General features: G+C 42.0%; 3 protein-coding genes across 4 annotated transcripts; 1 reads left to right on the forward strand and 2 right to left on the reverse strand.

Annotated features, from left to right (window-relative positions):
- The first annotated feature begins 318 nt into the window (after positions 1–318).
- Positions 319–1191, forward strand: LOC134878399 (hemoglobin subunit beta-like). Its single transcript, XM_063904423.1, has 3 exons — positions 319–567; positions 693–915; positions 1006–1191. The coding sequence occupies exons 1-3, from the start codon at positions 476–478 to the stop codon at positions 1132–1134; spliced, it is 444 nt and encodes a 147-aa protein (XP_063760493.1). The 5' UTR covers positions 319–475; the 3' UTR covers positions 1135–1191.
- Positions 1192–2144: 953 nt separating this feature from the next.
- Positions 2145–5334, reverse strand: LOC134878180 (hemoglobin subunit alpha-2-like). 2 transcript variants are annotated; one of them, XM_063904052.1, is made up of 4 exons: positions 5268–5334; positions 2957–3216; positions 2654–2861; positions 2145–2472 (listed from the first exon to the last, which is right to left on the reverse strand). In XM_063904052.1, the coding sequence occupies exons 2-4, from the start codon at positions 3052–3054 to the stop codon at positions 2344–2346; spliced, it is 435 nt and encodes a 144-aa protein (XP_063760122.1). In that variant the 5' UTR covers positions 3055–3216; positions 5268–5334; the 3' UTR covers positions 2145–2343. The 2 variants fall into 2 exon arrangements, with proteins under 2 accessions (XP_063760122.1, XP_063760123.1); XM_063904053.1 differs by lacking the exon at positions 5268–5334 and having other exon boundaries at positions 2957–3262.
- A 693-nt stretch (positions 5335–6027) lies between these two features.
- Positions 6028–23236, reverse strand: kank2 (KN motif and ankyrin repeat domains 2). The gene is made up of 13 exons (XM_063904670.1): positions 23146–23236; positions 17038–17122; positions 13912–13990; positions 12264–13625; positions 11669–11878; positions 11469–11577; positions 10618–11226; positions 10431–10518; positions 9671–9890; positions 9327–9469; positions 8899–9099; positions 8700–8798; positions 6028–7603 (listed from the first exon to the last, which is right to left on the reverse strand). Exons 3-13 carry the CDS (start codon positions 13946–13948, stop codon positions 7547–7549), a joined length of 3135 nt encoding a protein of 1044 aa, XP_063760740.1. The 5' UTR covers positions 13949–13990; positions 17038–17122; positions 23146–23236; the 3' UTR covers positions 6028–7546.
- Between the last annotated feature and the right edge of the window lie 695 nt (positions 23237–23931).

Genomic DNA, 23931 nt, shown 5'->3' on the forward strand with positions numbered 1-23931 from the left:
ATCTTCTGATTTGAGATTGAGAAAGGCACTGAAATCAAAGGCTATACCAAAATATAAAAAGGAACGAGACACTTCTATGGCTGTTACCTTAAACTGAATCATGTATATTTACCCTTTCTGGTGAAGGGTATTAAAAAAGTCATTAAAAAGTTGAAAACATAATTTAAAATGAGAATTTATAGAATTACTGAGTATACAGGGTACTGATGCTGGGACTTCCAGACATGAAGCATATGTTCAAGTTACATACTGTTGCTGTATTATTATTATTACTGTAACTATTTCCTTCGTCTCACAGATAATGTAGGTGGAGCAGATTCGCCCAATTCTCTTATCACTGTTGAAAAACCATGACAAAGGACTTGTCCGGCCACCCACCCATTCACTCGCTTGTTGTGGGAGGGGAGCAGAAGTGCTTTAAAAGGTCGCAGCTGATGCTCAGCATCATTCTGACCCGCAAACTTAGAGCAGCAAAATGGTTGAATGGACAGACTTTGAGCGCGACACCATCAAGGACATCTTCTCCAAGATGGAGTATGAGGTGGTGGGCCCTGCAGCCCTTGCCAGGTGGGTCTTTCTAGTTTTGCATTTAAAATAATGCACTACAGATATCTTTTCTTTCAGAGACAATGCATGAAAGAACATTTTCTAATTCAACCGTGTATAATTTACGTGTTCACATATTTCCCCAGGTGTCTGGTCGTCTACCCCTGGACTCAGAGGTATTTCGGCAACTTTGGAAACCTCTACAACGCCGCTGCGATCAAGGGAAATCCTATGGTTTCAAAACACGGTACAACCATCCTCCACGGTCTGGACCGGGCTGTGAAGAACATGGACGACATCAAGAACACCTACACCGAACTGAGCGTGTTGCACTCCGAGAAACTGCACGTGGACCCCGACAATTTCAAGGTACCGTTGTGGAACTAATTGAATTATTCATATAGAGAGATGACCAACCTTCCCTGTTGCTGATGTTTTCTAATGCTTGCTGTGTTGCAGCTCCTCGCCGACTGCCTGACCATCGTGGTTGCTGCTCAGTTGGGTAAAGAGTTCACTGGTGAGGTGCAGGCAGCTTTCCAGAAGTTCCTGGCCGTAGCGGTGTCCTCCCTGGGAAGACAGTACCATTAGAGCTGCGACACAAGACCATCACAAGCTGAGCATTTGTTTAAAACTGTTTTTGTCTCAAAAGCAAATAAAAACAATAAGCAAATCCATGAAGTTGTTGTGTAATTACACCAAAAACTAACGCTGATGAAATGAATGTCTTTAGAAAAATACTAATATAAACATAAACAATAAAATAAGAAACATTTTTAATGAAAGTACTTGTTTTTCTTGTTACTGTTACAAGGGGCTCGACAAAATATAGCCAATTATTGCCATTGAACACTAACGATGATGTTTATGGTTCTTCTTTCAGGTAGTTCACTTCATGGGATGTTTCTTTATAACAATAGTTGTATAAATCATAATCATAATAATGATTATTGTGACTATTATTATTATAGTAAAAATAGCTGTTAATTATTCAAATAAAAATAATCATTACAACCACCACAAAATCCTTATAATCCTTAAATATTGAATGAATCCAGTGTTTTGAAGTAACACTGATGTTGCGAAATTGATGCAACATATTGACCTATTGACCTTATGGGTCTTCTACTTTTTTTTATTTTTAAAAATAATTTCAAAATGATTGAACTGATCCCACCGACCCCATTAGGTTAACATTATGCTAAGATGAACTATTGATTAGATCAGCGGTTCCCAAACTTTTTTTGCGGCGCACCCCCTTCAACGTCCGAAACGTGTTGACGCACCTCCCAAAAAAACGCAAAAAAAAAAAAAAAAGCAACAAAGCTTTGTTTTTTCTACAGTGAAACTATCAAAAACTAATAAATTATAGTAAATAAAAGGGATTACAAAGGAAATGTTTATTGTTCCTGTTTTTTATTGTAGTCTATGGAAAAAATCCCCAGACCACCATTACATTTTTCATCTCGCGGACGCCCTGGTGGCAGCTCGCGCACCCCCAACACACTTTGGGAATGCTTTGTCCAGACCAAAAGATATTTCACAATGCAAACAAAAGAGGTTGTTCGGAGTATCTGCCTAACAAATAACAATGAGGTCAAAGTGGTTTCCTTTTGAGTTTCTTTTGATTGACTATAAAGTCTGCTTTGTGCTGTAGTTGAGATTTACTCTGACATAACCGACATGTTCATAACACACAAACAAAAAACAGCAATTGCTTTTCTTTTTTCATGCATTTATTAATCACGATGCAATGCATTGTAATATCATGCTGCAGTCTCCTTGTTCTCCTCCTGCTGTTTATCGGTACTTCTCAGACAGGGCCAGAGACACAGCAGCCAGGAACTTGTCCAGAGACACATGAACCTCAGGGGTGAATTCGTTGGGGAACATGGTGGCCATGACCACAAGGATGTTGTGGGAGAGAATCTGTGAAAAGAAGAAAATGACAGATGTTCCAAATATGCACCCATCAAACATAAGAGCATTGTGTGCATGGTTATAACAGATGGATCATGATCCATGTCTGGAACCCTCTCAACGCCTGAAGTTTGAGGAACACTTCCTATGCATTTCAGGATATTATCTTTGAATCACTCTGGCTCTGCACCTTGAAATTGGCAGGGTCCACACGCAGAGTAAAGGCATGCAGCTCACTGAGTTCCATGAGACCTGCTTTCAGGTCATCGATTTTGGTCACAGCGTCTCCAACTCCCATCATCACAGTTACTCCGTGCTTCCTGGCATTAGGAGAGTTGGGGCTCTGGTCCTGCCAGTGGGAGAAGTAAGTCTTGGTCTGTGGGTACACCACCAGCATCCTGGGAAAAAACAAAAAACATGTGTTAGTGACTGCAAATATAAATGCATGTATAGATGTTGGAGCAGGTTGCATCAGTCAGTTAAGTCACATTACCTGGCTACAGCAGCGGCGCCGATGTCCTCGGACTTTCCAGACACTTTAGCCCAGAAGTCTTTGACTGTTTGCTTGTCCTTAGCAGTGAGAGTGGTCATCTTGTCTTTGTGTAACAATTGACTGTCGGTATCCGACTACCAGTGAGGGGTTTTATGCCTGAAACAAAGTGCTGACACACCCAGGGCCTCCTTCAAGATAGCGAAAGGCGGTGCGTGTTTGGTCGCAGTTTGTTTCAGATCAAAAATATGCTCACTGTGGCTCTGGATCCAAGAATCGAAATAACATTGTTTAAATTATATAAAAATAGTACAAATGTGAATTTATGACCTTTTATCAAAAAACCTATATTCAGGTGTACATTTAATGTTAAAACAATAAGGACACAATGACAGCAACCTGAAATTGACACTGTTACTCCAAAGCACCATGTTTGTCTTTTACCCCAACATGAAATCCATGAATTAGTGTAGAATTACAATACAAAATGTAATTAATTAATAAGTCTTTTGTGATTATGATTTTGTTCATGTCAGCTTTATGACTATAGGCACCAACTTTAAAAAACCCCACAAAACATATATATTTCCAACACACACTTGTTTTAGCTATATGTTTATAGATTGATGTCCACAAAAAAGGTTAAAGAATGTAATTACTATGTGTACACATACTTGGCCAATAAAGCTAATTCTGAAACATGCAGGCCTCTCTGGAATAGATTTCAAATCCAGGCTCTGCAATCAAGTAAGTTGAACACCTTCCAACATAATGATAGAAGTCATTTTCTGTGTACTGCCATGGTGTGTTTAAATGGCTTATCTGACGCACTGCACTGTAGCTGTAAGGGTGGATCCACTCTAAAGAAGGAAGAGATAAGACGTTTTCCAGTGTAGTTCAGCTGATTTCTCATGCAGTCACACAGGTTACACACTGTATCCTTACATTACCGGATATTGGTCGTCAATTATCAAATATATATAAATAGTATAAATAAATGAGCATGAGACTTTAAAATTTGTTACTGCTCTGTTTGATTTATTTACTCATACTGGTTATGATCATTTAGAGAATAAAGCTAATACTACTACTACTGATAATGAGAGTAGTGATCTATTTATATTGGGGTCAGATCTTATTGAGTTGACCTTAATAAAATTAAAAATAGACATCTAATTTCTGATTGGCTTGTCACCTGAAATATTGTATTACCTTAAATTCATTTCATAACAGAACTGTTATGGTGCAGGCTGAAAGCATTGCTTACATTGGTATGTTATCTTATAGTCTCCTTCCAAAGACAAGCAGCTGTCTGAGGGAAACAGCTGGTGCATGACATCTTCTTTTATTTTGTGACCAGTATACACTTCTAAAACTGTTTTGTCCCTTCAACTCTTGCGTATGCTTTTAAAAAGCTGCATAATGTTCTTAGAGGAAAATAGTGTCTGTGTCACAAAAACTGCCATTAACTTTAATTTCCGCTTTTACTAAGTTTAATCTTTTCACAAAATTTGTCCTGATCATCACCCCCTAAGTATTCATACATTTCCCGAATTGAAACTCTTTAAAGGTCAGTTACATAAGGCCACTGTTTTTTTTTTTTCTGCTGAAAACAATTGAAATGTTTTGCTGTAACGGCAGTGAGATCAGGTCATCACAAAAAACAAATAAAATATAAACTTAATGCATAATAAACACAGAAAAAATGATTGAAAAATGAATAAGCGAAACATTTTTCCTGGTGGGTTAAAGGAATGAACATGGCTGAATATTGCCTAATCATTTTTTGGTCTTTTTTATTGATAATTTGAATTCATCCGGATATTTTATATCCTGGATTATTGTGATGTATGTCTTTCTACTGCAGATATACTGTATTTATATTTGAAATGTTGCTATTTATTTTTTTTATTTGATAATGTCTATACTTTATCCCATTTTTTTTTAACATTTTAATGCCTTAACACACTGCTACTCCTGTAACACAAGAATTTCCCAATTTGGGATCAATAAAGTTTCTGTCTATCTACAGTATTTTATAAGAATGTCAATTTTGTACAAATAAGGGGAAAGGAAATTCACTTTGTCAACTCTTTGAATACAGAAGATTGTAGAGCCATAATAGGAACACAAACACACTCCACAAATTCAGACTACACTTTGTAGACATATCCAACACCAACAGCCACAAGAGAAGTGATGGTTTCAGGTGGTTCTACATCACCAACGTAATCAGGTCGCTCTCCCTGTGCTTAAGCCTGAAACCCTGGAAGACACCCATGTATGCACATACACCTACAAACACTGTACTTACCTTTCACGCAGGTGTCACCCGGAAGAGGTTCACCCCGACTCCACGGTCAGCTTGTTCAAGTCTGAACTTGTAGAAGCAGAGTGGGGATTTCCAGCCCAACTTAACCTGCTTCCAATGTGCATGAAGAAGAGAAAAAGTATGAAGAGGAACAGCGAGTTTTGGCCTTTGGTGGATGACCTTAATAAAGACCACAAGCCAAGACTTATGGTTCCAAAAATAATGTTTATTACGAGTGTTACTGAAGTTTTACCACTTCAGAACTGAAGCCATCAACATGTTGAGACACTTTTGAAACATGTTAAATATATGAGGCCTAGCCATGATCCATTTCATGTTCCTCTGTAGCTTTCCATAGAGAGATTGAATCGTATACAGGTATACTGAACTTGCTTTGCCCGGGGGCCCCTTTGGAAATATGACAGGATGTCAGGAGTTGGCCAGGACATTTATATACTTAAATCTACAGGTTACCAAAGATTTTGTAATTTTGTGTTGGCAACATCAGAGGGGAATTCATCTCACTTCATGATGCTGTTGATTAAGATGGATGAAACTAATTTAAATTGTACATATCATTTAACAGATCACTGTACACAGTGCTCAGTTATTATACATGTGAGACTTGAGGTACACTAAGGGAAGAACTGATTCAATGTTGGAGTGTCCTCTAGTGGACTTTTTGTGGCATGCACCACTAGTAATATACCAATCACTTTCAAGTATGAAAACAAAATGTGAATCAAACATATGCAAGAAAAAGAAGAGTGACCCATGTGACTTTAATAAAACGTACTCTCCTGAGCACATTGGTTAATGCAAACAGTTTTTACCTTATACAACATAACTAATGGCAGCATACATGCAAACAAGTTAGACTGAATAAATGCAACAGAAACAGTGTGTTCCTCGTTTATTAATTCATTGTTTTTCCAAAAACCACAAATTAAAGTGGAACAGTCTAAAATTGTACATAAACCTTCATAAAAACATAAACTAAAGAGCTGTGCTATTACATAAAAAAGAAGTGAGCTTAAAAATTCTAAATGTATAAAAAAGATAGACACTTAAATAAAAAAGAAATTGAAAGTTTATAAAAATTCAATCCCTTGAAAGTGAATTGTGAAAATTGTGAAAAAAGTATTTAAAAAGTAATAGAAATTTGGACATCAATAGCCTATGCACTTTAACGCAAGGAATTTGATTGTAGGCATAACAACTACCACGATATATCGACATATATTATTTTGATATTCACATCTTACACGGCACTTCCTTTAAAGACCCCAATCAGTCACTTTCTGTTTCCCTGAAGAACCTTACCAGCAGAGCGGAGGTGACCACACCAATGCTTTCGGTCCTTTCTCAATATAGTCGTGTTTACTCTTATGAGCACAGAATATCACACAGTTACACTCTAACCCTTCCTTACTACCATCCAAAACACCTTCACTTAAAAAAACACAAAGACCAAAGTACCGCCTTTAGAGAATAATATTTACCTCTTCCTTCCTTCACACTGTGTTCATTTCATCACCACAACAAAGTCACAGATACATCTTTGGGTTTAATCTGGGACAAGTGGTCGACACATCATATTTTGTTTGTCTTGTTTGAAAACGTTTAAGTAAACCATTGCTGTAGAAATGAAAATTGTGATCCTTAAAAAGGTGCTGGATTCTGTCAACGTTTAAAAAAAAATCAATATCAAAAATACTCTGGAGTGAACAAATGTGTATAAATATTGGTCTGCTGTTGCGGTTGTCTCGGTAATAGATTTTTGTAGCACCAACGAGCTACTATACACAAGGACACTTATCTGTGAGAGGGGTGGCTTTTGTTATTCCAAATGATCGATGGCCACACACATAATGATGCTACTGTGTAAGAGCTATTGTACACATAACAATGAAATCACATCACTCTATAAAAGCAACTAATATGAGATTCATATGGATTAAAACAACAAGTGGATAATTATATATGATGCAATTTAGTGAATATCTTTGACTAAAACAGTGCTGACAGTGTCTATGAAGCTGCTGGATGTTCCGTTTTAGATTGTACTTGTTTTAAAGCACCACTCCGATTAAAAAATACCTCAGTGTATGAAAAGAAATGGATAACAATGGTGCAAGCTGTCATGTAATTATCTGCATTATGTAGTATTTCAATTATGGAGGGTGAACATAAACACAAACTAATTGCTCTGAATAACACAGATGAGGAAAATAAATCACGCTGTAATATGAGTAGTTACTGTGGATTGGCTGGAGCAGGGTTTATTTTGTTTCACTGGCAGGAGGAGAGGAACCCAAGAGAGGAGACTTTGGTGAAACCTAGACAAGTTAAAAAAAACAAGGTATCATTGGTTAAAAATGTTATTCCAATATTCCAAGGTAATTATTGTAAACTAGAACAAAAAAAGGAGGAAAAACTGCATTCATTAAAAACAATATCCTTTAAGAAAAACTAAAACTCAACTGAAACTATATACCGTGTTTTTTTAGCTTTAACATTTCAATGCAGAATAAATGAGACAGCATACATTTCTGTTCTAACCCAAGTTATGGAATAGACTTGATTTTCCTAGATATCACACAACACTTAAAGGTTTTTGATAAGAAGTCATTAAAACACCATCATTACAATATACTGTCCAAATACGAAGTTTTAAGTTTTGAAACTCTTGTTCTGCTTTCAAGAGTTCGATTGGTATTCATGATTATTAATAATGCTGCCATGAGCAGAGTTGAAGACTCAAGATCTGCACTAAACGCAGATACAACCGTCCTTCTGAGGCGCACTTTGCTGAATCTGCATTTTCATTTACGGCCATCAAAACACTAGAATATTCTTCCAGCTGAGTTTAACACCTGCACTGACTTTCACTCTTTCTCTTACGGTGCAACCAGTCATTTTGACTGTACTATGTACTAGTGTATTGACTTGTTCTTTAATCTTGTTTTATAACTGTTTGTGTGATAAAGATTATGCAATGATTTTGGTATTTGTTGATTGTTATGTACCTGCCTAAGAACTGCAGATGGAAATGAACTGTTAAATGCCCGGTCCTTGTTTAGTTTAGAATTAAACAACAAGAACATGATTCAGATAACGCTGTCGATCAGAAGCAATTTCAACTAGTACAGTACGGTTACACACACAGCTGTGGTAAAGCTGCAGGAAACATTACAGCCAGTGTAAACTTAATAATTCAGATATGGTTATGCTTGAATGGTATGTACTGTGCAGCTCAACATCCAATTTGTGATGGTTTGTCTTTTCAAGGAGTTTTTTCTGTGCTGATATTTTATATCCTTGAACATTTAATCTGTTTCTTCTTCCTCTTTTTCAGTTAGTTATTACCCTCATTACACTTTACCTTATTAAGAAAACAGTAAATGTGTGTTAGCAGTGTATCAAAGTACTCACAGGGGAAGGAGGCTTTGCAAAGTTGAGGTGAGCATACAGGAGCACAGCAATGTCATTCTGACTGGCCTCCAGGGCGATGGACAGAGCACTGCTGCCATCCTGTTAAAACAGAAAGGATGTGGAGTTTTGGACCGGATTTGCCATAAAAAAAAGAAGGAAATAGACGGAGAAAGGAAGATGGAAAGAAATATATGCTTACATTGTCAGTGAGAGTGGCATCACAGCCTTGAATAGACAGTAGCTGACGCACAATGTCAACGTGACCGTGTTCGCAGGCACACATGAGCGCTGTGGAGCCGTCGTCATCACGGATGTTAACCTGAGCCCCGCAGGACAGCAGCGCCCTCACCATGTCCCCTCGACCGTGGCTGACTGCAAGCATCAGGGCCGTCTGACCGGCCTACAAAAACGCATTTAAAATCATGAAACTCATTTTCACTATGTGCATCTTATTTCAGTGCTAAATTGTTGTCAGGTTGCATTTGTTTGCATGCTGGAGGACTCTAAAACTCTGCTTTCTAATGTGTCTGAACACACCACAGAGAACTGAACAGCTAACATGTAAATTACATGGATTTAGTTGTGTGTGGACATGCAGTTAGACATTATGAACAGTAGAGGACGCACCTGGCTGGCCTTGGCGTTGACGTCCCCTGTGCGCAGCAGCTGCAGAACGGTTTGAAGGTCATTGTCAGAGTGGAAGGCGGCCAGGGCTGTCAGCATGATGGCAGTGTAGCCCGCCTTGTTCTGCTTGTCAGCATTACACAGGCCTGTCAGGTATAGAGGCCAATCAGTAAGACAGGTGACACAACAGCAACACAAACAATGACAGGGAGACGCAACATGTTGGAGACAGAGTAAATATCCTTAACTTTAGGGCCCATACCACCCACACATACACCCTTATGTAAGCTTGTCTCGCCCCTTCAATTTTTTCTCACGCACACACAGAAACACAAACATACACGCACCAGTGTCCAGCAGCAGCTTCACCACGGGGAAGTTGGAGTGGGAGACGGTGTAGTGAAGCGCTGTATTCCCGTTGCCATCTGCCATGTTGATTACAAACTCCAGCAGCTGAGGGGAGACTGAGGCGAAGGTGTTCATATAGGCTTTGACAACAGCCGTGTCCGCCGCTTTGTGACAGGACACGCGCAGCCACTCCTGCAGCACGCTGGTGTAGGCTGCCCTCTGAGACAGACACAATGAGGACAATAAGAGAGGCAAACACTCTTGACAGACTGTTGGGGAAATGCAAGAGCACAGGCATGGAGGTTTGCCGTAATCAGCATATATATATATATATATATATATATATATATATATATATATATATATAAACAGAGGATTGTTAGGAGGTAAATATGTTGTTTGCCTTTACAGTACTTGCAAAAATGTGAAAAGAAATGTAAAAATAACTGGGTATAGAGCTTAGCAAAGTACAGCAGAACTACAACTTTTTTCTTGACCTAATCAAACATTTAGAGATCTAATATTGAAAGAACCCATAACTTCTAGTTTACAAAATTAATAATAAAGAACATTTTCTACAAATGCTCTGACTGATTTAATCAAATCTATTTTTGAGGACTGTTTGATTCTGTTTCTGCATGTTGTTGTCAGGGTGATGGCTTTTAAAAGGAAGTCCTGGAAAGCAGTATTGATACTGAGTATATTATCCGGGATCCAGCGAATTAAAAAACTGATTTAGTGGATTAAATGGACACCTACTGCTCCTTGTTGGCTGAAGGCATTGGGCTCCCCCAGGGCTTTCTGCAGGGCATGAAGAGCTGACATCAGGCTGTCACTCAGATCCACTCTGATACAGAGACAGATAACATCAGCCATTGAAAGATCCAACACAGACTAGATAGAACCATCAACTCTTATCAGTATGTCAGTTTATGTGAATATTTACCTGACTTGCTTGGCAGGTGTTGTGGCAGTGTCTTTAGCGAAGCTTTCAGCAGCTGGTGTTGGCTCCGATTGGCTTGAAAGGACGGTTGTTTCTGACTGGACGGTGTATTGCTGGTGCGTGATCTCAGTGGTTTTAGTGACACACAGCGATGAAGAAGAGGTAACTGCAGGCATCGTGGAGCTTTGTTCAGGAGTGGATTCAGTGCTTGATGATGTGGAGGAGACCTCCTGCATGACTGTGAGTGTGTCCGATGACTGTTTGACAGTGTCTTTAGAGGCAGCCTCGTTCTGTGGACATGGAGGAGTTAGAGTAGAGTTGGGCGCAGTGTTTATCGCTGGTGTCCGGGGGGGTTTGACTGGGAGTTTTATGTCGGCTGTTGATGACTCTTTGGGACTCTGCTGAGAGTCCGGAATGATGGCTGGCAGTATGACGGCAGTCTGATGAGGTACTCGGTTGCTTTCGGAAGGCAGGGAAGCCTTGCTGTTGGTGATTTGCTGGTGCTGGGCTGCTGACTCTGTTAGTTTTTCTCGTGCTTCATGATATTCGCTGGAGTCACTCCCCTCATCTGAGCTCTCGCTGCTGCTATCGTCTGAGGACGTGGACTCGTAGCTGCAAGACATTTATGTTGAGGTCAATTATCTTATTTACAAGGGTTGATCTTGGCAAAGACAGCAGCATAGAAGATACAGCCAACAACAATATACACAAGAAGACATAGCAGGAAAACATTAATGGGTCACAATATAAAAACACCTACACAAACCAACTAATTTGTTTACCATCATACTTATCAGAGCTTAAAAATACTAGTGCATGAAAATGACAGTTTGATGGTCTGCAAACACACGTACCCTCCATTGACTCCAATGAACTGCAGGTTCTTCTTCGTGGAGGGAGATCCCGGTTCACCTTCTGCTTTCCGCTTCATAATAGACCTCAGAGAAGACTGGGGAGATGAGGCTGGAAAAGAAAAGAGTGATCATACAAATCGTGGGGACATAATGAAGGTAGAACAAAGTTAGAATGACAGTCAAGAGATCAGCCCAGTTACCTGTCTGAGGGTCCTCGTGGGACTGGGCAGCCTCTGTGGCTGTATGCTGGTGCGTCACTTCTTCTTTTGAATGCATCAAACCAATCTGATCACCGGCCGTGCTGACAGTGATGGCAGGACTCGCTACAGGTACCGAAGTGGAGAGCTCGCTCTTCAGGACATCGCGCACCTGCTTGGAGCTGACAGCAATCGGCAACTCAACTGGAGCCTCTGTGAGAGAGAGAAGAGATCGACTTTACAGCCTAACTAATCAAACACTTTAAGGAAGAAAACAGCAAGATAAAAGTAAATAATGTTTCAAACAATGTTCACAAGACGTTTTTAACACAAGTTCTTACACCATTGTCTGCTAATTGGTTACAGTAGAACAATCTAATTCAATCCAATGGCAATGTGTTAAATCTAGGGATGCACAATATAAATAAGTACCAATTCAGTATTAGCTGTTAATGCAGAATGTATATATTCTATTATTGTTTTCTTATAAGTATCAGCCATATTGAGGCAGCAAATCATTGGTTATAGACTTGAAAAACCCAAATTGTACATTCCTAGATACATTGTGCTTATACTCTTAAGTTTTAGTTTTAGAGACCTTCAGCTTGTCCTCTGTGTTGGCCCTCCACGACTCCAGCAGCTGGTTGAGGGCAGGGGGAGCTGCAGATCTCTGCTCGGAGCAGCGTGCCCACCTCCACCACAGTGGGCTGCTCCAGTGTGTACACCTGGATTCCCACAGTTCTCTGTTCCCTCTGTTGGGGCAGCTGAGTGAAGCTGACCAGGGTGTGCAGGCTGCAGCCCTGAGGCTCCTTCCAGCCCACGCTGGTAGCCATAACTGGATGCTCTGCCTGAGGGGCCTTCTGGACCGCTGCTGCCTGCTGCTGCGCCTCCTGCAGCTCCTGTACCGTCCTCTTTAGCTGGCCCTCGAGCTGACCCACTTGATTCCAAAGAGCCTGAGTCTCTGGCAGAAGCCCCAAATCCTCCTCCCGAACCCCGACTCCCACCTCACGGCTGCCCCTTAACTCCTCTGGTCCCACTGCGATGGTGCGCACTTCCTGCTTTGCATCCGGTCGAGCTCCACTCACGATCACTGTGTCCTCAATCTCACATCCTGAGTCTTGAAGCTTGGAGCCCTCGGGTGTGGTGGGTGACAGCGGCCCTGATGGCTTGTTGCTGCTCTTAGCCCCCGCACTCACATCTTCTTCAGGGATGTCGATGTAGAGCTCTCCTCGGGGGCGGCCTCGGTTGAAACTCAGAGTGTGACCCAGGAATTTCTGGCTCTTCAGCTGTACGCTGAGCTGCCGTTTCTCCTCCTGCAGCACGGAGATTTTAACCTGCAGCACTGGGATGGTCTTCACCTGCTCCTCCAGCTCCTTGATCTTCCTGAGAGCAGCTGCCATCTGCTCCCTGACATGCTGCAGGTGCGCTGGTGTTGGGGTCACTGGGGTGGACAGGCCAGAACTCATTGGGGTGTAGGATCCGCCTCCACCGTGGGTTCTGTTGTAGCTGTGTGCACTGCTGATGGAGGTGTTGGAGCCTACTACGCTGCTGTGCATGCTTCCCAGGTTGGAGAATCTCCGCCCCTCTTTCTCCTCCTCCAGCTTCCTGCGTGCATCCAAAAGGGTTTTCTCCACCCGGGCAGTGCTGAAGTTGGGCCTCTGGGATGTGTGGTATCCCGGTGCACAGTAGGAGAAGGAGGAGTGTCTGCTGTCCATGCTGGTGTTGGAGCACAGAGACTCTGTGGAGGTCCACCAGGAGCCGGTGTAGCCATAGCCACGGGGCAGGGAGCCATAGCGTGGTCGGCGCTGGACTGGTACCTTCTTGATAGTGTTTCCCTTCTCTATGTCATTAACATATTTGAGGAAGTCTAGGTCCAGACGGTAGCCATAGGGGGTCTCCACTGAGTAGGCCTCCTGCTCTTTGCCGTGCAGGGAAGGAGGCGCGGGCGGGTTGAGTTTCCCTGAGGGGGAAGGAAATCAACTTTAAACAAACGGAAATCTGCGTCTAATCTTGGGCTCAGACTTTAGAAAATAGCATTAACTTTGGGGCTTCTGTTTATTTATACATATTCTCTGAAACAATCAGCAAGTTAGGTACAGGGTGAAGCGAATATAACCTGACCTTATAAAGGTCTATACGAGAAGGTGTTTAACAGTATAAATCTTAACAAAAATAAACTAATATTGCAAGGTAACTTCATTTTCATGTGGCTGGGTGATATTAATGAAAATAAATAGAATGTGCACCTGGGAAACCGGGGTCCATATGCAGCACCTGAGCCATAATGAGCCTGTGGCTGCTATTCAAACATCCACCAACTCTCACCTGTGGAGAAACAGACACATTGTAAATGATTATACAAAATAAAACTGAGGTTAAAGCAAGAATAAGGAAGGATTTGAAGGAGAATAAATAAGGAATTTTCCTCAGAGAATTGGACTGCATGTACACTAGGCTTTTTGGAAACAACATTTAATTAATGAAACATAGAAAATGAGAATCGGAAGAAAGAATTGAATCTCCTTTCCTTTACATTTAGAGTATATGACAAATCTTAGCATGGCTGCCACTTGGTCATGGGTCATTTCACAGGAAGCAAAAACACTGCACCACCACAGACTTTTTATAGTAGGAAAAGCACAGGTGTAACTGATAATGCTCTGCTCTAATTATGCATAATGCCAGGCCCTGAAACCATGTAAATGTTCAGTATGTACTCTATCTACGCTACATATGGTTCAAAATCTTACAATAAAAGATTGAACACAGTTTTTTTTGTGTGTGATGGTCAGAAATAGTTTTACGTCTCTTTCACCCACTCACCCACCTACCTCCCTGTCTAATTTTATCTGTTCATTTTTGGGAGCATAGTGAATCACAGCCGATTGTGTATTTGTTTCTGTTCTTAGCGCTCAGAGAAGAGGACTTACAGACGAAAGTTTCCTGGCAGCTAGCGGCAGGACAGAGGTTTGAGGCTGCCAGTTACAACCTTATTAGGAATCATCTGAGCATGCTAACTTCGCCTCTCAATTTAGGGTTTACAGACACTCTCTCCCTTTCTCTCCCTCACTTTCTCCACTTATATCTCCCACTGCTTCTTCTCTTATTTTTCTTCATTTATTATTATTTTTCTGGTGCTTTCCCCCTCTCTTACATCAGCTGACGGTCAGGAGGTTTTAGCTGGTCGCTGTCTCATTGGCTTGCTCAGTGCTTCCACACAGAAAGCGTAGTGAATTGCTTCAAAACATTTTCCACTCCAGAAGTAATGCATTTTGACTCTCCATAATCAAAAGATAGTGCTTTGTCCTCCCACAGAGAACAAACAGAGCGCAAGCAGAGAGCCTACAACGCTGTAACTCTGAGTTTGTGTCTGCTTGGAAAAGATTAACTTTCTAGGTCATCACTTTGTGGGAACTGAGGATATAGCCTAATGTTTAAGCCATCCACAGCTTTTGCCGGTTGAACGTCGTTATATTACTTAAGGCTATAAAGAGCTGAGATCAGAGGTTTGCACTGTAAACTTCCACTCTGTTTTTTTAAGGGCATACTCAGTTCATTTAACTTTAAGGCTGTTTTATGATTTCTCAGCAAGAACAGAGTCTCTCTCCTTTTAGTCGCGCTCTCTCTCTCTCTCTCTCTCTCTCTCTCTCTCTCTCTCTCTATCTTGTGACCCTAGTCAGCGCTTGCTCGTTTGTGAAAAGTAGGGCACTTGGAAACAGTGACTAAATTGACTTGGTATTTTTGAAGTCCTGCAGTCAGTTTAATGGCCTGGTGTTATCCCCTTATCTGTGCCCCTTCATCAGCCCCTCATACCAAGATTGCCACACATTATGAGGCATGGAAACACTGCATGCATGCACACACAAAACCCTTTTTAGCATTGAAAGATGTAAAAGTACTCCTCACTCCATTCTGATAAGAAAAAACTGACACAAAGCCAACAAGGCATCCTGAATGTGAATTTTAAGACGTCCATACATAAGCTTTGTAGAGGAATTATGTTAAAAAATAAGAATGAATGGCATCTGAGTTTATCTCCAATATTGGAATGAAAGTGTTGGAATGATTATGTTGCATCTTGTACAGTGTGGTCTGGGAATGCCTACATGTGTGAGAAAGTCAGAACAGGACTGAGAGATTGGGGAGTGGTTGGGAGTCAGCGGGCCTGTCGATGTGTGTGTGTGTGAGAAACTGAGTGTGAGAGACAGTTTGTATACAGGAGGGTGGAGGACGGCGCTGACAGCGGACAGTTGATGAGATATAATTAGAATCTGCAGTTTAGCAACCAAACATCCCAACCCTGCGGGTGAGACTGCTGACATTGTCCACTGCATCCCCATTTGAACTACGTTTTCTCCTGTTTCAAATCACATCCACGTAAAAGCAAACTCTCATTATTCTCCGCTTCAAAATCTCTCTCTCCTTATTACTTCACCGGGCTCCATTCATCCCACATCACCCACTAAAGTTGCCCACCGAGCCTCCACATCTGCTTTCCAACAGTGGCTCATTGGGTGTTTCAGATGTGTTACTATGTGTGTATGTGTGTGTGTGCGGCTGGGGAGGAGCAGTTGACCTTCCTCCCTCTCTCACGGCTCTCAAACAGAGTTCCTTTGAGATGACATCTGAACAGAAAGCAGTGTGCGCCCTTCCCCGGCGTCACACTACCATTCTTCAGACAACTCTCCCTGGCCAGCTTCATCCAGGACAAATGCCTTGCCCCCATTACACCACCCCCAACCTCCCCATACAGCTGCATACCATACTAACGGAAGTTAACATTGCCTGCTCCACTCCCTCCGTTCCCTGCTATTAAGATTAAGACGACCCTCGGGGGGTAGGATGCAGGTCACCCATCACAAATTACACATCTGCGGTATGTTCTGTAGGATGTCACGAGAACAACTGCATCATACTGTCACGTGTTTAACATCTCACAATTGCAAAATGTTTGTTTTTGTACAAGGAAGCTTCAGGTCCGTTCGTTTATAACCACACTGCATGCACTGCATAACTGGGGGATTAAAAACTGGATTTGATTTACAGCATGTGTATAGATTATTGTGCCTTTGGTGTATCAGAGGATTGAGACCACCCTGAAAAGTAATTTAAGATGCCAGGCTTCATTTTGAGGTCAGGTTTTTCAAACTCATTGCTTCCATTCAATGAGTCACCTTATTATTATTGCCATTACAAAGGATTATACCCCAGTTTTGCTATGTCAGAAATACCAGTCTTCCCACTACCCAGAGATCTTTATGGATTTTTCCACTGCTTTAGTGACTCTCTCAGCCTTCAGTGATTATTATTCTGCTCAAGCTTAGGAATGGTTTGTGAATTAGGAAAAGAGGGATTTATTTTCCGCTTCATACCAGCTGCTTGCGCTGCGAGGACGGGATCTCTCCTCCCCAGGATCCTTGCTATCCCTTCCTTTTATTGCACTCTTACAGTCAGCACCTGTAGGAAAAAAGAATAAAAAGAAACATGAGCCTGGCTTTTGATTGTAGCCATCTATATCCTAGATCAAGTAAAAATTAAAGGACTCATGTAGGCAAGAAGTCATCAGAGGAGGGTACAATCCCATTAAATGTCCGCAGTTCTGTTGACACATAGATAAAACCAGACAGGTTACAAAAGAGTGGCCTCCGAAAGGCTTTAAACACAGGTTGCGTTGCCAGAAAAACATTCCAGTGGTTTTGACTGACACGTCGGATGCGAACAATATACCCCCATCAAATGCCAATCACTCTCTGACATCCTTGTAGTGCAGCCTGGATGAAGCTGGATTCTTGCATAGCTGTTTTCCTCCTGTCCCAGCTTTCCAGAAACACTTTCCCCAACCCCATTCCTCTCTCCAATTCGGGGCTCTCTAATCAATCCAAGACTGGGAGCCTCCCTGCCATGTGATTGGGCAATGTTTTCTGTTTTGCTGGCTCTGTGACTCACACCCTGAGATCCAGGGGCACACACACCCTCCAGTTTGTGTGGGAATATTTGTCATCTGCACACCTTATAGCAAGACTGACTTCATGAGCCTTATAATGTGCTCCCTTCATGGACAAAACAGTCTTGAAGCATGCTCTTTAACTTCTGTCTGCGTGTCCACCAGATAAGCTGCGTGACTGTGTCTGCTGATTCTCATACATTCTGCTCCGACTGCTCAGAGCCTGCTGTGCAAATGTGCTCGACATTTTGTCGGGGGGTCCTGCAGCCTTGGAAGCAATGATGGGTGACCTTTGCATAAAATCATAACAAAACTTTCTGTTGTTGAGTCCATTGTTTCATATTGTTGGCATGCCAATACCACAGAAGGTGGAGGAGTAGGGGGAGAAATAGACCTTTTAGACTGGAGCGACGGCCAAATCACAAAGAGCCATTCATCCAGCCTCTAGTCCCACAGCTGGTTCTAATAGAAAGCAAGGAGGGGCATCTCAGAGAGAGAGAGGGAGACGGAGAGAAAGGGTGTGTGTATGAGTGTGGTGAGGAAATTTGCCTCAAAACAAACAAACAGTTGATGAAGTGCTGTTGTAGACCCACACACTGACAGTAACCGGAAATACTCTGAGGATTGATATCTAGATCTAGAGAGGATCGCTAATCGGCTATCTGTGCTGCCAGATGTGTACGATAAAAACATAGAATGAATGCGTCCCTACCTAATTTAACTCATACCAATGCCAAAAGTATCTACTAAAGGATAGGATTAAAGACAGTGAACTATGTGTTGGACAAATACCAAACGTTACAGCAGACAACTTGAACTCACGTCGACTCCCACACTGCACAGATGAAAACACACAGATCTCCAAACACTGTCCGAGGCCCGAGACTCCCACAGATCAACAAACACAGCTGTAGCTTTTTGATTTATTAAAGTAAGGGCACCGGTTATATCAAAGGAAAGCTGTTTTAATTTGTCTTTCTCCTTGATGATGAACCTGGCATTTTTATCTCACTGATAGGTAGCAACATTTTTGAAAGAGTCTGTTTATCTTGAAAGGCTCTCAGATTATCACTGCTTTGTCATTATGCACTCTCATCATACCAAGCTAATTGATGTGGTAAAACAGAGACGATATGGAGCAACAGGCTGAAATCTGATGAAGGAAGGGTTACAGGAAAAGGGAGCTTCATCTTTCTATTCCCAGAGGATCCAGAAACAACCTAGTCACTTCCTCCAAGTTCAGGAGAAAGAGTAACAAGGGGAGAGCATAAGCGGGAAAGGAAAAAGGAGAAAGGGTAAGAGTGAGAGAGAGAGCGCAAAGGAGAGCAGTACAGTATGTGAGGGTGGGAGAGAAAGAGTGGGAATGTGAGGAAAGAAAGGCAATACTGCACGAGGAGGGGGGAGAAAAAAAGAGCCGCTGCTGAAAGTTTTAGATGGAAAGTTCTCGAATGAGAAGACCATGACTGTTCTCATTTGGACTCCGCCAGTATGAATCACTGCTGCTGACACCAGAACGTAGTTGCTGCTGTAAACGTGGGAACAACATCAGAAAGATCACAAAGGCTGCAAGAACTCCTCACCAAGAGCATACAGTTTCAAAGGACCTTTCCTCATAATCTAACATGGCTCCGCCTAGAAGATTACCATCATTTGTGCATTCCTCCCCTAAAAATAGGCCGACAATAGAGAATCCCGATGAGAAGCTAGACTTAAATAAAGTGCATTGTTGTTCTGAGGTTTTTTCTCCTCAGAGTAACAGGCCGCAAAGAACTTATTATAGACACGGAGAAGGGTTTTAAAAGTTTCATAAAGATCACAACAGGAGACATGGTTGTTGATCTATCTACCAAGACTTCTTTGTCCTCCTCCTCACTCTGCAGCACAGATGGCTTCATTGAGCCAAATGGTCCTGCATGAATAATAAATCGGCAAAAATGTACAACAAATCAATCCCCTGAACTGTTAAAGAATGCTAAATGTAGAAGCAACAACAGCCATTTGTCACCAAGCATTATGTGGCTGAACAGTGTACGTCATTGCTTGACAGACAGACGGAGCCTTCACCATGCGTACCGAGCAAGATGATCTCATATCAACATGGCAATACACTGTGCTGCTGCTGCTGCTGCTGGACATGTGGTTTTTGACTAATATAGGCTTTAAACCCAGGACAGTGAAATCATTGCACAGTGGGACGTCCCCGGCAGGATTCTCTGCCCCTTAGGAAAAAGCCCTGTTTTTTACATTAGGACTGGTGGTATGGAGGAGCAGACGCCACAGGCCCAGCAGTCTGGCTAGTGTACGGCCAAGAGGAGGGGCCGGGCGGCTCCCATTACTCCTGGAACAGGAGCAGAGTAAACACCCGACAGTCTCCTATTGGTCATTGTGCTGACCTTCAACAGGAAACTGAGCATGGGTGGGGCTGAGCGGCAAGGAGCGGCACCGGAAAAAAAGACACTAGAAAAAAAGGGCATTTGGGAGAAAATTCCTGGGCAGTTGCGGAGGTGGGGGATTAAAAATGATGCCGAGCAGAGAGGCCTGAGCGCCGCACTGTTCAGAGGGAACTGTGGGGTCTGGAGGGGGGGAAGACGAAGTCCAGATGGCAGTAAGGCGGGTGGTGGAGAGCCGGTCGGAGCAGTGCTGGGGTTAAAGCTCAGGTCAGCGTGTGTTGTGGTACCGAGCAAAGGAAGTAACCTTACGGCTGCGGTGATGCTGTCAAGTGGTTCCCTCTCAGGGAATTAATCAATTACTTCCTGATTCAATGAGAGTTGTTGATTGAAAGACTGCAGACATAAACACAATAAAAGAGGCCAGAAAAAACATCCAAAACACTGACTGTTCTAACACGTTTGTGTGCTTTACTGGACAGAAATGTCCATCTTGTTTTCTGAGCGATTAATGTATTCAAGGAGATTACAGGAGATTATTTGGGAAGATAATCACAGTCCCTTGTAGAATACCTCAGCAGCAACATTAGACCATATGTTCAGTAAGGGCTGCCCCGAGTAATAAAGTTAACTAGGAGTATTAACCCTCTTTGTTGACCAAATCAGACTGATGGTACTTTTGCAAAACAATGTTTATCCCTACTTTGCCCTAATTCAACTCTAAGAACATTGGGTTTATTCATCGCAGAATGTGTTGTTTTGTGAAATGGGATAGTTTTAGAGAAGGGGAAATTGTTTTCAAATTTACATTTCTAGAGCTGTTACAGTGGTGTAATCAAAACAACAACAAAAATCAAATCAAAAAATGTTCATGCTTAACATTTGTTTCAGCTTTGAGTAACTGGGATGGGAACTCTCTACTAATTTCTGACATTTTATAGGCCAAACGTTTAATCTAGAAAATGGATTCAATTGATAGTGCAAATAATTGTTGTTGCAGCCCCATTTCTGAGAATCTCTTTTTCGCATGTTCAATACAAATTTAAGACATGACTTGTGTGCACATATACTGCAAATATATTCACTGAAAATGCCAGTTAATTAAGGTACATATCTTTAAAATGTCTAACTTTCTCTTTTCTGGTGAAGTAAATGATCACTAATAGTGTGTAGGCCTACTGTTTTAACAGAATAGTTCATTTATCAAGCAGTAAATCTGTCTGGGATTGCCTATCAGCGGAAGATCCAAGACAGTGACAGGCACTGTCATGCAGGTTGAGAGTTTAATTTCATTAGCCTCACTAAACCATTTTAAATGCCCAGCGTGTGGCCCAGTGTGCAAATGGGGTTTATAACTCTGCATTCCTCAACAGCACCCCTGGGTCCAGAAGCTGTAATGAGACAATCACATTCCAGCTTGGTAAAAAAAAATGCTGAAGGAAACTCCAGCTGCACAGAAACCTGACCAGAGATTCACTGACTGCATTCTGGGGGCTCCCAGGGGTCTCTGATGGGATTCATGGGGGTCCCCAGACATGAGGAAAAGTCAGTTTTCACTGTTATTGTACGACAGACGCTATATCTACTCATAAGAATAAGGAGATATTCACTCGCCTTTATATTAGCTGCACCTGGTTAAAACTAATCCCTGCAGTAAACTACTCAATATTGGAGACAGACAAAGCTGGTTTAATGGAATGAATGACAGCTCAGAGCCGTCTGAGTGCCAGGCAGCTGCTACAATCTTTCCAAATTCACTGGTAGGTGATTTAATACAGCCAGCAGCCCATTACACAATAACAGCGGGACAGTGGTGTATTGTGTGTATGATGCAGAGTAACAGGCTGATGACTGCACCCCCACATCCTGCCAACTTCTGTGTGTCCTTCTTCGTCACAGCAACATCCAATGTGTTTACTGATAGACCAGAGCAGTGTACCACACATACCATGAGACATCCCATCACAAACTGCATGAGTCATTATAAAACAAACAATCTTCCATATTGCCTTAAGACAATATCATATTCAGAATGCATATTATTATGATTCGAGGTCAATCATCAGGGGAGTGCCTCTACTTTGCCATATCTGAAAACCACAAAAGTAGTTAAAGAGAGTCTGAGGTGTGTTTACTCTCCTCATGCTCAGCTGACATACAATTCCATCAACTCTCATCATCTTCTGAGGATTTCCATTTCCCTCAGTGAAAAACTGGCCGGCTCCAGGCGGTGAGAGGAGCAACTTTGAGGGCAAGAAGCGGCAACGAAAAGCTGACGAACATCTGGAAGTAATGAAAACTTTCAGAATGCTCGGACCCACCCTCTCCCCTGAGTCCTAAGTCTTCATTGAGCTTTTCTTTTTTTGTTTAAAGAAATTAGAAAATGGTTAGATTGTTGCCACAGATCATGTGTGAGGAATTGGGAAAGTCACATAATGAAGGACAGAGACACAAACACCCAAATGTGTTGCTCGCTCAGAAATAGGAGACTCGCTGGAAAAAAAATGCAACCTGTAAGCTATCTGAAACTCCTGGACAGAAGTTGTGATCGCATCGCAAAATCTTCTAAATTGCCATTACTATTTCCATAAATGTAACATTTAACACGGATAGCCTAAAATGCACAGATTTTCTAGAGAAATAATCCTCATATAATAATAATAATACAACCCAATTAATTAGGGCCACTGCAAACTCTCATTTTAGTTTAACGGTCTTAATTTTAATATCTAGGATGTAATAATAATTGTTATAATGTTCAAACCAAGAGATTTCACGTTAACAGCGCTCCTCGCCGCGGTGCAGAGCCTCCGGTGATGCTCTGAACAAAAAGGCACGCACCGGAGCAGGAGCGAAAATAAGACCCAGTTTAACATCCATCAGAAGCTAAAGAAATAATCATGTGACATTATGGACGCTAATTAATCCGAACTGCATGAAGTAATATTAATTTAAAGGCTGGTTTAGAGCATAAAGGACCCGTTACTTCGCAGGGAGAGGACCGGGGGATTGGGCAGGACCGACGCTTCACAAAGAAGTCGCTCTCACAACAAGGAACCTCGTCTGAAGCGCTTTAAAATAACAGTCCGTCAAAGAGAGGGCGAAGCAGTTTCCAAACAGAAGAAGTGTAACTTATGAGCTGTTCTTACCTGTCCTCTGGAAACCCTTTCAGCCGTCTCGGCCCTGGAGCGCTCACTGACAGAGAGACAAAAACACCGCAGCCAAGATGCTCCGCTCCCCCCCACCCCTCCTCCCGCTGCTCTTAAAGGGCCAGCGACCACGATGCCGAGCAAGAAGCTCACACTGGAGCCTTATCGACTCCATCGTCTCACTGTACCATCTCACAGGAGTCGACTTAAGCGAGGCCCTCATTTACCTCCAAGGGTCCATGCTTCTTTATGCACTTGCACAAAAGGAAGGGTCAAGAAAATTCCCACATTAACAGAATATAGATTGTCTACACTGTTACAACATAAAACCCTCTGTTTAACTTCTGGTGAAGGTGGAGCACATTTTGAAGTCTACTGTTGGATATTTTAATCTGAGGCACAGCATATTTTATAAACTGAAAACACTTAATTGGTAGTAACTAAAGCTGGCAAATAGAGGTTAAATTATGTATATCTAAAAGTTAAACACAGTACTTGATCTCCTGAACCTTCAAGTTCTTTGTATATCAATGACCTTCCTGACTAACCAGGGGAAGTTGAAGGGCCTCCGTCGACATCAGTGGAAGGAGCTGACAGATCCCCCTAACACGTACGATGTCTGCAGGGGCCAGCAGGGAAACATCTGCAAGTACAACAAGTTCCCAGGAAATACGAGTACCTACATCCAATGAATAAAAAAACAGACATATACACAAACAGAACAAAAATATAAAAACATATCAATATTTGTCATAGTTGCATGAAAAAGGATGTGAAGGAGCAGCA

This window comes from Eleginops maclovinus, chromosome 16 (assembly GCF_036324505.1).
Source record: "Eleginops maclovinus isolate JMC-PN-2008 ecotype Puerto Natales chromosome 16, JC_Emac_rtc_rv5, whole genome shotgun sequence".
Taxonomy (NCBI): domain Eukaryota; kingdom Metazoa; phylum Chordata; class Actinopteri; order Perciformes; family Eleginopidae; genus Eleginops; species Eleginops maclovinus.